This window comes from Haliotis rufescens, unplaced genomic scaffold (genome assembly GCF_023055435.1).
Source record: "Haliotis rufescens isolate VD_foot unplaced genomic scaffold, xgHalRufe1.0.p SCAF_21, whole genome shotgun sequence".
NCBI classification, from domain to species: Eukaryota; Metazoa; Mollusca; class Gastropoda; order Lepetellida; family Haliotidae; genus Haliotis; species Haliotis rufescens.
In genome coordinates, this window is record NW_025963902.1 from 11,002,348 (window position 1) to 11,020,063 (window position 17,716).

Consider the following 17,716-nt stretch of genomic DNA (forward strand, 5'->3'; position numbering starts at 1 on the left):
AAAAAAACGCGATTTTGTTTCAATTTCTCTCATGTCTATTGCAAGACAGGTGCAGTAAATTGTAACAAACTGGGGCAAATTGTAATACAAAGTGCGGTAAATGGTAATAACATCTCTTAATCCTTCCGATTTCAAACTGATTTTAGGTTCCAATGTTTGATCGACCTTAACAAGGTCAATTCCAACCTCCAGCATGTTTACAGAAATAAAAAAAAGCGATTTTCTTTCCAGCATGTTTAAGGAAATAAAAAAAAGCGATTTTGTTTCAATTTCTGTCATTCCTATTGTAGCAAATTGTAATAACATCTGTTAATCATTCCGATTTTAAACTGAATGCGAGTTCCAGTGTTTGTTCGACCTTAACAAGATCAATTCCAACATCCAGCTTGTTTATTAAAAAACCACAACAAAGAGATTTTGTTTCAATTTCTATCATTCCTATCAGGTGCGGCAAAATTGCACAAACTGCAATAAACTGCGGCAAATTGAACAGAAGGAAATATATGTGCGTTGAATGTACAAGTAATCTACATGGAAGTCGATCCCTGACATTTCTATACTTCACACTGGTACCACCTTCGAAAATATATAAGATTACATGTTTTAACATGAAACACGATCCTTCAAATATCAAATACATTTGTTATGTCCCCATTTAATTTAATTGTCTACAGCCCGCCCTGAAAAGACTGAAAGGACCCATGTCCAGACATTAAACTCACATATGAACTGTTAAAGAAGAGGCAATGAAATTATTGTTGATAATTATCTAAACGGAAAAGAGAGAGATACAGAATGATGGACAAAATGAACAATGAACCAACCATGTAACAACGATGCCAGAGAAGTCAATTCAACAAATCCTGGTGTTTCAAAATCTTCAGTCTCGCTAAACAATATATGATGGCATAAGTCTACTTTTTCCATAATATGTCTATTATTGCATATCATTCGAACGCATTCTCTTCTAGAAGTAACCATGCGTTGTTCCACTTTCTATGGCTAATTATTCTTTTGAGTTCTATTGCAACACTGCTACTTTTTCCATAGTACAGTATAATTCTACGCACACTAACAGTTCTTGGAATAGTAATGTGTGCGCCAATAAAGACAAACACTGCTGCTCCGTTACACTTGGCGGAAGCCCAGACGTTTAATGAGGAAACAAAAACACGGAATGGTTACTGTGAAACATTAACTTACAACAAACGAAATAAGAGTCAATTAATGTCCCAGTCCCCGCTAGTCTGCCAAGCAGGAGGGTGGCGAATTCTCCCTGATCTTCGTGTACCATTATTTGATACCACACAGTCCATTTCACTGGGTTTGACAGTTTCAATGTCACTAGGTGAAACAAGTTCACTCTCACTTTACAAATTGGGGCCATAGTCACTTGACACAGTCTGGTCAGTGTACGCTAGGGCGATGGGTATACATTGGCCTGAACTGGTGGTTGAGGCTTGATCTGTAGGGCAGTGTTCTGGAGGCCGCTGAGGTGGTTGAACTATTTGTTCTGGGAGGGGAGTTAGACACTGAGGAGGGTCGATCGTAGGTGAGGGTTCACAGACAGGAAGCGTTGGGTGATACAGGTGGGATGAGTCATCCTCAGTGGTGTAATCTAGTCTATGTATAGGACCAGGAGAGTCAGGAACCGTTACAGTCGGGAGAACAGGGTAACAGATCTTGATCGGAACAGCATATGTCTTTGACCTGAACTGCAATTTGGTAAATTTCCTGACTAGGCAAGACTCACCAGGGATCTGAATGATCATGTATTTGTCTCTTGTTTTGGTTTTCGTCTTTGTCATGGACAAGGAAAACGAGATCTCCAATGCGTAAACTAGCTACTGATGTCCCAGTCTAAACCGTTGGCTTTTGATCTTGAACTGTAGGGGTGGTTGATTTCTCGCAGGTCTTTCTGTTGGGTGATGAGATCTGCATCTGCTAAGGGTAATTGACTGCAAGTGACCTGGTCTCTTTGTGTCCAGACCTCTCTTGATGACAATCCAGCTTTACGTAGTCTGGCATTCATGTTAGCTACTGCTAATGCCAGCATTGTGTTGGAAAGTGGTCCATCCTCGGGTGCCAGATGCAAAATTTCTGTTCCGAGTTCCTGTATAACTCGTTCTGCACCGGGGTTCTTGTTGATGTTCTTTTCATTACCAATGATAAGTGAAATTCCATATTTCGCGATCAGAGGATCCTTGACGAGGCTGACAAATCGTGGAGCTGGGTCAACACGAATAAGGGAACCACCATCCCCCATGTAACGGACGCCTGCAGATAGGGTTACAATAGCGTCCCGTAGACTGTCATGTTTCTCGTTTGGTATTGTCATAGCCCATGAGTAAGACGACACAGTCTCTCTGAGGACAAATACAAGTTGTTTGTACCGGCACATCACGTCAGCTGCGAATGAGGATCCAATCTTTTCAGGAGGAGGATCTGAAGTCTGGGGTTGTAGATATTTTGGCACTAAGAGAAGGGACATACAGAGATGGCAAGATGAGGTGACATGGTCAATGGCCCTGGTCAACATCCAAAGCAAAGAAGTAGCAATTGAATAACATCCTTAGTTGATGTCTCGAAGGATGGTCAAACCTGAGATGTAAAGCAGTGATGAGTCCATCGACAACAGACCTAGGAACAACAATACGTTCAATAGGAGACTGGAATGGCAGTGTTTCTTTGACAATAAGCACACGATCATGTGCGATTGAAACCACACGGAGGTATCGTTTGCGGCTAGTGTAGTCAGATGGAAGGTTTGCTGCTCCTGATATGTCTGACCTGCACATTGTACCGACTGACTGTCGATAGAAATGTAGTCACGAGGGAGCTGGCAGAGAACTCTCCTCTTGTAAGTTTCTCGTAGGCCTGCACACAGGGACAGCTGTCAGTCAGGACTTGTATCGGGTGATTCGACTAGAAGATGACAGGAGAGAAGTGTTTCACAGCTGCTCCAATAGCCAAAGCCTCAATTTCACATGGCAGCCAATTTTTCTGATTCTTTTTCAGTTTTGCGTTGAAGAAGCCTGAAAGGAGCAGTTTGTCTTGTCGTTTGGCATACAATGTCGCAGCTAATCCATCCAATTTGAGAGATGCATCCGTTACTATCCAAAGACTGTCTGTTGGACGAGGAAAGGTAATCGTTCTGCAGTCCTTAAGAGTTGACTGGGCCTTAACGAATGCTTGAGTGAGGCTATCAGACCATTTTATCTTGTCTTGGGACTGTTTTCCAGCCACAGCCTGCACTTTGAAGGCACCAATGAAAGAATGCAAACCCTGAACAGTTGATGGAGGAGTGACTGATGATAGTGCTGTTACCCGATGTTGACTTGCAGAAAGGGTTCCTTGGGACCAAATCCAACCGAGGATCGTTGTAGACTTTGGGCAGATAACTATCTTGGAAGATGTTAGTTGGAGGTTATTCTCTTTTAGGGCGTGTAGCACTTGTTCCCAGTTGTAAAAAGCTTCATCAGAAGTAGCCCCTCCGCAAAACAGGTCATCGGCTAGCTTGATGACACGGCCTTCTTCAATCAGATGACCCAACACACGGCACGTCAACTCCTCAAGGCAAGTCTCGGATCCGGGCATGCCCATGGCACACCAAGTATACACACGCATGCTCTTGAAGGGAGTAACAACTCCACAGTACTTCACTGACTGGTGTGACAGAGGAATTTGGTAAAAAGCCTTTAACAAGTCAGACTTGATAATGTAAGTCCACTTCCCAATGTCTCGTAAGACGTCCTCAATGTTCGGCATCAGTGAAGGTTGAGGTTTGCTATAACGGGCCACTTCACCAAATGATGTTACAAGACGCTTCCCACCATTTGGCTTTTGGACAAAGTAGAGATTCAGGTATTCGACGCTGACACTAACCTTCTCAGGCTTTGAAAAAACTCCACAAGATTCAAGCTCATCAAATTGCTTTTGAAGTTCTAGGAGCATTTCCCTATTGTATCCTGGGAGGCGACCTTTCCTTTGTGGGGGGAGAGTGGGGCCCATATTGACCACAGCTTCAATTTCGCCACTAGCACCATTATATTTTGAGAGTAAAGGATCAAAAATGGTGTCATATTTGAGATGCAGATATTCAAACTCTCGTCAACTTGTGGATGGAAGGATATTGTCAGGGTCAAGAAGTACCTGGTTTGAATAGGGTGGGGTGTTGATAGTCGGTTGAGGTATCACTGTGGAAGGATGTGCCTCATTCCCTCTGGGTACTGGAGAAGTTACTTCTTCTGATTTGACACAAGTGTTCATTCTTCCTCAGAACCAGGGGGATCAGGAGATGTATAAAAAATCCTTACTGTACGACCGACGGACTAAATCTCCTGAACAGGAGGCCAGGCACTTTCAGACTTACGACATGAATTGCTCCGTTACACTTGGCGGAAGCCCAGACGTTTAATGAGGAAGCAAAAACACGGAATGGTTAATGAGAAACACTAACTTACAACAAATGAAATAAGAGTAATGGCGGTGGGCAATAAATACGTGGTAGCAGATAGTGAAATGATCTTGTGTGTTGACAGAACTGATGGGACACTTGCAAGAAAGATGTCACAGTCTTGCACATCAAGACCACCGCTTGGCTACCTGTAAAGAAAGTTCAATGATTAGAAGCACCATCTGCTGGCAGATTGGTGAATGCAACCTGTGTGTCATATTGTGGCATGTTTTTATCAGTTCCTTCCATGATCTTTTCGACATGAGAGGAATACTTCTTCATCGCTGCAATATTCCAGCTATATGATGGCGGTCTGTAAATAATCATGTCTTGACCTGACAATCCAGTGATTGATATCATGAGCATCGATCCACGCAATTGGGATCGATGACATGCATCATCTAAGTCACCGAGCCTGACCACCCGATCCCGTTAGTCGCCTCTTACGACAAGCATAGTCGCTATTTATACAGTCAGCCATGTCCTTTGAACCACTGCCACATCACGTTGACACAGTCAGCCATGTCATTTTAACGACTGCTATCTTTCCTCCCATATATATCACCTATTACGTTCCAGGACTCCAAAGACTGCGTTAATGAATGGGACTAGCTATAGCTTTTCTTGTCTCAACACTTTAAGTGATCACACTTCCATTAATTCCCTTATCACAAAACTTTAAGTGACCAAACAGCTATTAACAAACTCAGTGGAACGTTTGCACTACATCACATTCTTTAGAAACAATATCACATCAACATATATCATTTACGACAAACGCAACATCACGCAAATAAAATAGAATTTATTTGATATTTGGATGAATAATTCAAATTCTTACATTAAATTTGTAATTTTCTAATCTAGAAACGAGAATTTCGTTTTCCTAAATAATTTAGAATCATTTGGGGCTGAAATAGCGGTAGTACTTGTTAGTTTAGGAGCAGATATCTTTTAATAAAATCACGTCTCGTCAAAATAACAGAAACATGAGATGTATGGTTTAGACTATATCTGCCTGTACAACGTTTATTAATGATGCTATTCCAATACCAACGCTTTCATTTCATTCTCTTGTTTTTTACGACTGCCTCCGTGGTCTTGTGGATAGTTTGTTTACCCGGAGAGCGGAAGGTCGGTGGTTCGATACCCGGACGCGTCATACCAGATGGAACTTGTGATACCAGTCCTGGTTGGCGCTCGGCATTAGGGGAAAAAACATTGACAGGTCGGCTGGGGTTATACTGTGTTTTAGTGAAGTGTCAATATTTAACAGGGCGGTCGGGTAGCCTAGTGGTTAAAGCGTTCGCTCGTCACGCCGAAAACCCAGGTTCGATTCCCGACATGGGTACAATCTGTGAAGCCCATTTCTGGTGTCTCCCGCCGTGATATTGCTGGAATATTGCTGAAAGCGGCGAAACATCATACTCACTCACTCACTCAATCCATGTTGAACTGCGGCTTGGCATCTCAGTGGGCAAAGATAAGCAGCCACACACGCGCGAACATGCACGTCGCTATATGATACTATGCAATACGGTTTAACGCGATGTTAAATCCCATTTTACAGTTCACTAGTACGTACATCTATGAATTATGTTTCTAGGTTTGTCTGCACCATACCCGTGCTCATGGAGTTCACCAAAGTGGTAAACGGCTGAAAATGCATCATTTTGAGTTTTCCTCCCATATCACGCTGACACGCCACGATATAACCGAAATACTGTTCAAAGCGGCGTTAACCCTAGCTCACTCACTCACTGGTCACATTTCGTAAAAGTTGTAGTTTAAACCAAAATATATTTAGCCACGTCAGTGTCTACTGGATAGAAAAGCTGTAATTCCCGAAAGTAAAAACCTTTCCTAAGTCGTCGAAACAGATTTGCCCAAATTGTGGATTTATACTGCTGAATAGAAGTTAAAGAACATCCGATTCTTTCATGGTAATATGAAACTAATGGATGTGCTTTAACTTCTTTTGAGTTGCATATAGAGATACATACACAATAGCCACTATCCAAACTATCCAAAGCAACAGCGAACAATCTCGAAATCTAAACCAGTTAAGAAATATTCGAGAAAAACAATTATTTTGAGTCTTTAAAATGTCACCTTTCCATAATTAACCTCATAGAGATTCCGGGTAACTATTGGTCCCAAGAAACCTATGCTGGCAGTAAGGGCACCGAGTGGATCGGGCGGTCAGACGGGGCGACTTGCTTGATTGTGCATCGTTGCTCATAATATTGATCACTGGACTGTCTAGTCCAGATGCGAGTATTTCCAGATCGCTTTCATCTACCTGGCTTCGCAATATTCCAGGTATTAATGAACTGAACGTCCATTGTGCATAAACAGTTTTGAACGAGTATTGTAAAAAATCGAATAGTCGAATATAGTCACTGAGCCAAGCGTGATAACATGAGCCACTACGTCGCTCTCCGGCAAAGGTTTCTGGGGTCTTGAAGCTGAAACTTCTTATGACCATTACGCGGCCATATTATTTCGCGGCGGTCGGGTAACCTAGTAGTCAAAGCGTTCGCTCGTAACGCTGAAGACCGCCTCCGTGGTCTAGCGATAGAGCGTCCGCCCGGAAAGCGGAAGGTCCGGAGTTCGATCCCCGGCCGCGTCATACCAAAAGACGTTAAAAGATGGTACTTGTTGTTACCCTGTCTGACGCTCGGCTTTAAGGGGCTAAAACAAGGACTGGTCGGCTCGGAGTCAGTATACTGTGTCTGAGTTGGGTGTTCAAGTTAAACTGCGGCATGGTATCTCAGTGAGCTAGCACTATAAATCGGCATCAGTCCGGTCTAGTACAAGCAGCCACACACACACGTGCATGCACGTCGCTATATAAGTGCAATAATCTTGGACGCGACGTTAAAACCCCATTTCACCTCACCTCACCTCGTCACGCTGAAGACCAGGGTTCGATTCCCGATATGGGTACAATGTGTGAAGCCCATTTCTGGTGTCCCCCGACGTGATATTGCTGGAATGGTGCTAGAAGCGACGTGAAACCATACTCACTCACTCACTCACTCACTCTGGGAATGTCTTACGACCAGCACATGTTTCTGATGACCTCTAACGACAAGCACGGGTTGTTTCCTGGGGACTTTTTAAGACCATCAGAGGTTTCTGGGGACCGCTTACGACCAGCATGGGATGTGTTTGCGGCATAGGTTTCTGGGAACGTCTTAAGACCCGCATAGGTTTCTGGGAACGTCTTAAGACCCGCATAGGTTTCTGGGAACGTCTTAAGACCCGCATAGGTTTCTGGGAACGTCTTAAGACCCGCATACTATAAGGTTCCTTGGGACCAATCCTAACATCGACTTCCGTCGGGCACAGTTAATAATAGGACAGAAGAATCGCCAAAAACAGAACAACAATGTTGATGTCCCTGTACATCGCCACTTTAACAGCCACCGAGGACTCCGAATCTGAAACAAATAATGACATCGCCATAACAACAGCAATAACTCATATTCGGGAATACCGTTTCATTTCCATAAATACAATATATATTGTTATTATATCTCTTCATGTTTTAAGTATGTACTTTGGCCAGCCCGGTAAGGTAGCCTAGCAATTCACCCGTGAAGATTATTTAGGAGTTTTTAGAACATTACTTTTTCCCTGTTTCCATGGCAACAATTTTGATTTGACTCTGTTCATCGTATTGTGTTTGTCCGGACTGTATCTCTCAAACTAATAGCCACTCTTTCGTGCAACTGTGCACACACACAAAACTAGGTTGTCAACTGGTGCCTTTTGCTATTTATGGAATTTTGGAATTATTTATTTTTTAACTCTGTTTATAAAGGCGTGTACCTGGCATTGAAATACAACGTTCCGAATCCCAATGCCATGGTATTGTTTAGACAGCTCAGTAACTACTCTCATCAAGTTGGAGTTCAAGTTACAGTCGGAGGATTTGTTCTTTCGAATTTGTGAGGGCCGGGGGAATTTGTCATCTTCTGATGACGCTTGTTTACAGGCCGCCGTCATACAGCTGGAATATTGCAGAGTTTACAGGATGCCGTCGTACAGCTGGAATATTGCTGAGTTTACAGGATGCCGTCGTACAGCTGGAATATTGCAGAGTTTACAGGCTGCCGTCATACAGCTGGAATATTGCAGAGTTTACAGGATGCCGTCATGTAGCTGGAATATTGCAGAGTTTACAGGATGCCGTCATGTAGCTGGAATATTGCAGAGTTTACAGGATGCCGTCATACAGCTACAATATTGCAGAGTTTACAGGCCGCCGTCATGTAGATTGAATATTGCAGAGTTTACAGGATGCCGTCATACAGCTACAATATGGCAGAGTTTACAGGATGCCGTCATACAGCTGGAATATTGCAGAGTTTACAGGATGCCGTCATACAGCTACAATATTGCAGAGTTTACAGGATGCCGTCATGTAGCTGGAATATTGCAGAGTTTACAGGCCGCAGTCATACAGCTGGACTATTGCAGAGTTTACAGGCTGCCGTCATACAGCTGGAATATTGCAGAGTTTACAGGATGCCGTCATACAGCTGGAATATTGCAGAGTTTACAGGCCGCCGCCATACAGCTGGAATATTGCAGGGTTTACAGGATGCTATCGTGTAGCTGGAATATTGCAGAGTCTACAGGATGCCGTCATACAGCTACAATATGGCAGAGTTTACAGGATGCCGTCATACAGCTGGAATATTGCAGAGTTTACAGGATGCCGTCATACAGCTACAATATTGCAGAGTTTACAGGATGCCGTCATACAGCTGGAATATTGCAGAGTTTACAGGATGCCGTCATACAGCTACAATATTGCAGAGTTTACAGGCCGCCGTCATACAGCTGGAATATTGCAGAGTTTACAGGCCGCCGTCATACAGCTGGAATATTGCAGAGTTTACAAGCCGCCGTCATGCAGCTGGAATATTGCAGAGTTTACAGGCCGTCGTCGTACAGCTGGAATATTGCAGAGTTTACAGGCCGCCGTCATACAGCTGGAATATTGCAGTGTTTACAGGCCGCCGTCATACAGCTGGACTGTTGCAGGGTTTACAGGATGCCGTCATACAGCTACAATATTGCAGAGTTTACAGGCCGCCGTCATACAGCTGGACTGTTGCAGGGTTTACAGGATGCCGTCATACAGCTGGAATATTGCAGAGTTTACAAGCCGCCGTCATGCAGCTGGAATATTGCAGAGTTTACAGGCCGCCGTCGTACAGCTGGAATATTGCAGAGTTTACAGGCCGCCGTCATGCAGCTGGAATATTGCAGAGTTTACAGGCCGCCGTCGTACAGCTGGAATATTGCAGAGTTTACAGGCCGCCGTCATACAGCTGGAATATTGCAGAGTTTACAAGCCGCCGTCATACAGATAGAATATTGCAGAGTTTACAGGCCGCCGTCATACAGCTGGACTATTGCAGTGTTGGTTACAGGCCGCCGTCATACAGCTGGACTATTGCAGGGTTTACAGGATGCCGTCATACAGCTGGACTATTGCAGAGTTTACAGGCCGCCGTCATGCAGCTGGACTATTGCAGTGTTTACAGGCAGCCGTCATACAGCTGGACTTTTGCAGGGTTTACAGGATGCCGTCATACAGCTGGACTATTGCAGAGTTTACAGGCCGCCGTCATGCAGCTGGAATATTGCTGAGTTTACAGGCCGCCGTCATACAGCTGGAATATTGCAGAGTTAATAGGCCGCTGTCATACAGCTTGCATATAGGCGTTACCGAGATATTTGAGAAAAGACGAAAGTGTTCCAAATCGTTCAGGTTGGTTAGTTTCACTAGCAGACCATGTATCTGACAGTTATTATTGGGGCGATACGCACCCTACACCTTTGAATCGTGGCCCGGGTAAAGGGACGCAACTCTGCATAGCAAGATGTTTGCCTCAGGCTATGTTTGCCTTCCGCCCCTCCTGTGGCACCCGTAACACATGCAAAGGCAAGTCAATTGTTTACCAGAAAACAACCGGAACAAACGGGACAAGAAAAATAGGGGATTCCATCAGACATGATTTTTGCCCCGATTTCAAAATCTGAAAATGACCTTCACATGTATTCCATGAAATTGTCTCAAGATTTATAAAGGCCTTGCTGTAACCCTGGACTCATACAGTCTTGTGGATAGCGTTTTGTCACCTTGGATCTTTATAAATAGATCTATGGCGGTATGACAATTGTAGTGATTCCGTCTTAGAACAGGTCCTTAGTAAAATACGTCTAGCATGACAATCGATGACTTGCGGGTAAAAGTACCCCAAGTACGACGGCTTCGGACATGTTCATAATGCTGACAAACCAAAGAACATAATCAGCGAAAATCTGGAATTCGACCCTCTATCATAGGATCCTGGCACGCCCAAGGGACGCAAATCTGCACAGCGAATTAAGGCGCCTTAGTCGAGTGGGCCTTCTCGTGGTTCTTAAACTAACATTATCTAGGACTGAATTCTCGAGACAATGTCTGACACACGTGGGTTTTTTTTTTACTTGCAAAGATCAGCTTATCAGTTACGTTCCCATTAGAAAATAGCTGTAGTACATTATTTCTTTCAGTTGGAGTAATACTTGTTGAGGATCTGTTGTTGGGTTAACTACTGATCATTACATTTGTACAATACGTTTAAACAGCATCATGCATCTTTGTTCTCGGTACAAATACAGTAAACTACGGTTACAACGAACTCAAAGGGACCACTAATTTTAGTTCGTTATAACCGTAGTTCGTTATAAGCATATAAACAGCATATATACAACAAATGGCCGGGACTAAAAGATATGCTCGTTTTAACGGTCAGTTCGTTATAAGCATATATACGGCATATATACAACAAATGGCCGGGACTAAAAAATATGTTCGTTATAACGGTCAGTTCGTTATAAGCTTGTTCGTTATAACCGTAGTTTACTGTATTTCAAGTAAGTCAACTGTCGTAAGTCTACATGGTCCGAGTGAGCTAGCCTATTTTTGGTTGTTGGTGATTTAAAGCCCACGTTTTATGGGGCGTCTTTGTTTAAAAGTCTGTTCTTAATATGCCTTTATAAATAAAAAATATGTGACGTTATTAGTTATTGTACTTCCCGTGGATAACAGGGTGTTAGGACATAGATTCGTTACTTTGTCTAGTCACAACATGGTTGAAATATTACTGATGTGACTTAAAATGTAATTCACTCACTCACTCCCTTACTAGTCACGTGTCATCCTAGGTGAGGAATCCTACCGCGCAAAAATACCACCAATAAAACAAAGTGCCCCCAGTTCAGTGGACAGTGATGCAGAAGTACTGAACTCTCCCTGCACAGATCCTTACCTTCAGTAGACAGTGATGCAGAAGGATTGAACTCTCCCTGCACAGATCCTTACCTTCAGTGGACAGTGATGCAGAAGTACTGAACTCTCCCTGCACAGATCCTTACCTTCAGTAGACAGTGATGCAGAAGGATTGAACTCTCCCTGCACAGATCCTTACCTTCAGTGGACAGTGATGCAGAAGTACTGAACTCTCCCTGCACAGATCCTTACGTTCAGTAGACAGTGATGCAGAAGTACTGAACTCTCCCTGCACAGATGCCTACCTTCAGTAGACAGTGATGCAGAAGTACTGAACTCTCCCTGCACAGATCCTTACCTTCAGTAGACATTGATGCAGAAGTACTGAACTCTCCCTGCACAGATCCTTACCTTCAGTAGACAGTGATGCAGAAGTACTGAACTCTCCCTGCACAGATGCTTACCTTCAGTAGACAGTGATGTAGAAGTACTGAACTCTCCCTGCACAGATCCTTACCTTCAGTAGACAGTGATGCAGAAGTGCCGAACTCTCCCTGCACAGATCCTTACCTTCAGCAGACAGTGATGCAGAAGTACTGAACTCTCCCTGCACAGATCCTTACCTTCAGTAGACAGTGATGCAGAAGGATTGAACTCTCCCTGCACAGATCCTTACCTTCAGTGGACAGTGATGCAGAAGTACTGAACTCTCCCTGCACAGATCCTTACCTTCAGTAGACAGTGATGCAGAAGGACTAAACTCTCCCTGCCCAGATCCTTACCTTCAGTAAACATTGATGCAGAAGTACTGAACTCTCCCTACACAGATCCTTACCTTCAGTAGACAGTGATTAAGAGGGGCTAAACTCTCCCTGCACAGATCCTTACCTTCAGTAGACAGTGATGCAGAAGTACTGAACTCTCCCTGCACAGATCCTTACCTTCAGTAGACAGTGATGCAGAAGTACTGAACTCTCCCTGCACAGATGCCTACCTTCAGTAGACAGTGATGCAGAAGTACTGAACTCTCCCTGCACAGATGCTTACCTTCAGTAGACAGTGATGCAGAAGTACTGAACTCTCCCTGCACAGAACATCTGAACTGCCTCTTGATGTCCAAGGATGACACTCTGTGGGTGAGTGTTGAACCAACAGAGTACTCGCATCCACCCGAGGCAGGTACTTGCCTGACAGGGTTGTAGATGATGCTGGTGCTGTTTGGGTACCGTGTCCAGGGGGTAACCACACTGCCCACAGATCGCCATTCCCATGTCCAAAGGTTCCTGACATTTTTGTCAAACTCGTTACCAATTCTACCACTGCATGAGAAACGCACAAGCTCATCTCTGTAATAGAGGCTCCTGACAGGGACCTGTGATATCGTCAACCTTTTGGGGGGATTGTCTGAAAAATAGAGGCATTGTGGTAGAAACGTTTAGAAGGAACAGTGTCGGGACAAGAAGATTCATTCAAGGATATTTTTAATCCACCTCTCTCGAGGGGAGAACAGGTTTGTTTAGTCTGCACTCAGCAATATTCCAGCTATATGACGGCGGTCTGTAAATAATCGAGTCTGGAAAAGACAGTCCAGTGATTGACATCATGAGCATCGATCCATGCAATTGGGATCGATGACGTGCATCAACCAAGTCAGCGAGCCTGACCACCCGATCACGTTAGTCGCCTCTAACGACAAGCATGGTTGTCTTTTACGGCAAGCGTGGGTTGCTGAAGACCTATTCTGCGCCGGATCTTCACGGGTTGGGTGAACAGGTAGCCCAGTCGTCTAAGGCGCCGCAATTAGCTGTGCAGAAACCTATGATCGTGGGTTCGCCCCGATTATGTTTCTAGTTTTGCCCTGCAGAGGATTATACGTCTCAGACCTGCATCTCTTCGGGATTTGCTTCAACATTAAGCTGACACGCCGTGATATTACTGGGATACTGTTCAAAGCGACATTAAACCAAAACGCACTCACTCACTCACTCATCTTTCATGAGGCAATTCCGGTTAGAATTGGTTCCCAGCACGGGGTTATTACTTTAAATGATCGAATCTGAACCAGACAATCCAGTGGTCGATATTGTGAGCCACAATCTACACACTAGTGGCATGAGGACAAGATATCAGCCAAGTCACAGAGCCTGACCACCTTATCCATTTAGTCGACTCTTACGGCCAGAATAGGTGATGGGGACCAATTCTAAAGAGTAAAGTACTGTTAATATTCCATTAGTACAGGCATGATACAAGAATAAATAAAACATGAAGACAGTTGATGGGAAACAACACCCTTTGTCCACGATGTGGCTAGATCAAAGTAAACCTAGGGTTTGTTTGAATAAAATACTGGCCATTTCAGTGATGAAAGGTTTGTGACGTCACTATATGATGGATGTTATGACAAGACAGGAAACATTGTGCAATAAAGTCATATTTGAGGTAGAAATTGTTTTTTATGTAGTGGTTGCAAAGTAAAAGTGGTTACTGAGACCGTATCAACTTATAACGGTGATGGCATTGGTTTTTTCCATTCAAATATGATATGATAGATGTGAGTATGTATGTGAGATGTGAAGACCCGGGGTAGAGTAGGTCTTCGTATATCAGTTGCGTAGGTCGATGATCATGATGTCAGTCACTGTATAGTTTCTACCGGAGTTTACATATACGGATTGACGGCCCATGAAGATCCGGGGTAGAATAGGTCTTCAGCAACCCATGCTTGCCGTAAAAGGCGACTATGCTTGTCGTAAGAGGCGACTTACGGGATCGAAGTTTTGAAGCATGTCATCGATCCCAATTGCGTGAATCGATGCTCATGATATCAATCACTGGATTGTCAGGTCCAAACTCGATTATTTACAGGCCGCCATCATATAGCTGGAGTGAGTGAGTGAGTGAGTTTGGTTTTACGCCGCTTTTAGCAATATTCCAGCAATATCACGGCGGGGGACACCAGAAATGGGCTTCACACATTGTACCCATGTCGGGAATCGAACCCGGGTCTTCGGCGTGACGAGCGAACGCTTTAACCACTAGGCTACCCGACCGCCCCCATATAGCTGGAGTATTGCTGAGTGCGGCGTAAGACAACAAACAAACCAACCAAACCAACAACTCACTTATGTGGGTAATACATACTTATGATTGACACGTTCACAGTGACCTGATCGTTTCCGTTGACAGGGCCAAGCTCGAAACGGGATGCACAGGAGTAGGCAAAAGCGCTTGAGCACTCGAGCTGTGTGAGAACAATCTGTAGATAGCCAGTGGTAGCGCTGAACGATCCAGTCGCTGTGAGGCGCGACTGCAGACCTGTTTCGTGCACTACAGGCGACGAATTGGTTGCTGTTACTATAGGCTGGATGTCACGCCTTCTTCCATAGACCCTTCCGATCATGATTTCATTGAGACGTGTTATGTTTGATGCAGCTACTGTCTTAACTGAACAGTTCACGGTCAGCTGTGGAGTTGGATAACTGCCTCCTATTAGTATCTGCCCAGGATCGGCTGACAGCGTGATGACGTGCCCTTCAATAAGAAAAGTAATAATTATAGATTTTATCTTATTTATGGTTGGAGATAAAATTTCATAATTAAAATTTTGAGAACGGTTTCATGTACTTTCCGGCGATCATTTAACTAATTTCGGTAATAAAAGAAACACCCTTAAATACAGTCGAAGTAGACTAACATCTTGTCTCTGAAATGAGTATATTTTACCGAAGAAACATTTGTTAAATAATAGTTTTAAAATATAACAAAAAGGAGCCGAGAGACTTTCTTCATTTCAGATACTGTAGTAATCTAGACTTGCCAAACATATGATTATAGACTTGCATGGGCTGTATTGGAAATATTTATTTCAGGGTCAGTATGACAGAGTAGAACTCTCTCTCTCTCTCTCTCTCTCTCTCTCTCTCTTCGGTACTCCGGATGACAAGCCCTGTTAAGCGGTATTCCGGATGCCGGATGCCGGGTGCCATGGAATGTGCATCTGCATCTTCCCGAGGCAAGGGCGTTAACTGACTTAAAATGTCCAGAATTCCGGAGTTACATTTTGGCTGGACTAACGAGTCTATGCATAGTCCAATCAAAATCGAACTAGACATCCGGTTCGTAAACAATCTTTTTGGTCAAGAGGAGTGTGTGAGTATGGTTTTACGCCGCTTTAAGCAATATTCCAGCAATATCACGGCGGGAGACACAAGAAATGTGGTCAAGAGGAACGACATAGAAGGGACATGACGTGTAAAAGCCACTTGTGTCGCTACGATCAAGCCTGAAACTGGGCTTCTATAGTCAGATAACGCCTTTTCTTCGGGAACATGGCTTATCTGTCACCCAGGGGCGGTCGGGTAGCCTAGTGGTTAAAGCGTTCGCTCGTCACGCCGAAGACCCGGGTTCGAATCCCGACATGGGTACAATGTGTGAAGCCCATTTCTGGTGTCCCCCGCCGTGATATTGCTGAAATATTGCTAAAAGCGGCGTAAAACCAAACTCACTCACTTATCTGTCACCCGGTCGCCAATGTTTCAAATGAATGTTGAAATATATGTTTCGTCATTTTCTTCTTGCAAAGAGTCACAACTCAATAAAATATTTAGATCCAAGCTAATGAGCACGCATTAGCAATTCTTTGTGAAAATCCCTGTTTAATGTACTTGTACCGTTCGTGTACAATGACGCCCTACTATAAGCGACCAAACCATTTCCACATCATATCTATTGTCCATTGTACGAATCGGACTACATCATAATCATGTGTTTATGAATCACTATCAAACAATACCATCACTGTCAACATTGGATAATTTCTTAAATTAGGTAGTTAATGTGTCCCGTCAAGATCAATTGCATGTATTAAATGCATACGACAGACATTTTTTGTTGGTTGGTTGTTTAAGGCCACACTCAGCAATATTCCAGCTATATGATGGCGGGTTGTTAATAACCGAGTCTGGACCAGACAATCCAGCGATAGATATCATGAGCATCGATCCATGCAATAGGGATACGATGACATGCATCAACCAAGTCAGCGAGGCTGACCACCCGATCCCGTTTGTCGCCTCTTACAACAAGCATAGTCGCCTTTTACGGCAAGCATGGGTTGCTGAAGACAAATTCCAACCCGGATCTTATATATTATATGTATATTGAAGATAGTAATTGCACTTGCACCTTTCTAACAATTAAATCATATGGTTTCTTCAAACATCTCATCTTCCCCACTGACAAAAGTATAAAAGAAAACAAACAAGAACGTATTTACCCGATTGTCCAGTAATATGTTGAAACATCGCCGTAAGCAAGAGAAGTGTTAGTTCCATTTTACTTAGCTCTGGTGTTGAAAGCCTTAACAAATTGCGGTGATGGTCCGTGAGTGACTGACGCAGATGACTATATGTCGATCGTACACTTCCTGATGTCCGTTATTCCTCACTTCCTTATAAGTCCCTCTGCGCAGATGGATAGACGGAGAATTTCCTGTCATCGGTGTTTAAACGAACAACAAAGCGAATTGTGTCTGGTTCAGTCGTAAACGCATGAGCGTTGAGTATTAGGGGCTCCTGCTGGTTGGTTGGTTTGTTATTTAACGCCGCATTCAGCAATATTCCAGCTATATGACGGAGGTCTGTAAATAATCGCGTCTGGACCAGCGACCCAGTGATTGATATCATGTGCATCGATCCACGCAATTGGGATCGATGACATGCATCAACAAAGTCAGCGAGCCTGACCGTTAGCATGGTCGCCTTTTACGGACCGAGACTGTATATGTTCCCTGATTCTGGGAAAGATTATATTTCCCAAGCGACCTATGCTTGTGGAAAGAGGCGACTAAATGGATCGGGTGGTCAGGCTCTGTGACTTGGTTGATTGCTTGTCCTCATGTCCCGAGTGCGGAGATCGTGGATCACAATATCGATCACTGGATTGTCTGGTTCAGACTCGAT

General features: G+C 43.9%; 2 protein-coding genes across 2 annotated transcripts; both read right to left on the reverse strand.

The window, feature by feature from the left end:
* Positions 1-2,925: 2,925 nt before the first annotated feature.
* On the reverse strand, positions 2,926-4,011 carry LOC125382956. The gene has a single exon (XM_048401338.1). It carries the CDS (start codon positions 4,009-4,011, stop codon positions 2,926-2,928), a length of 1,086 nt encoding a protein of 361 aa, XP_048257295.1.
* A 3,483-nt stretch (positions 4,012-7,494) lies between these two features.
* On the reverse strand, positions 7,495-17,285 carry LOC124145750. The gene is made up of 4 exons (XM_046515645.2): positions 17,032-17,285; positions 14,898-15,287; positions 12,801-13,157; positions 7,495-7,902 (listed from the first exon to the last, which is right to left on the reverse strand). Exons 1-4 carry the CDS (start codon positions 17,087-17,089, stop codon positions 7,811-7,813), a joined length of 897 nt encoding a protein of 298 aa, XP_046371601.1. The 5' UTR covers positions 17,090-17,285; the 3' UTR covers positions 7,495-7,810.
* Between the last annotated feature and the right edge of the window lie 431 nt (positions 17,286-17,716).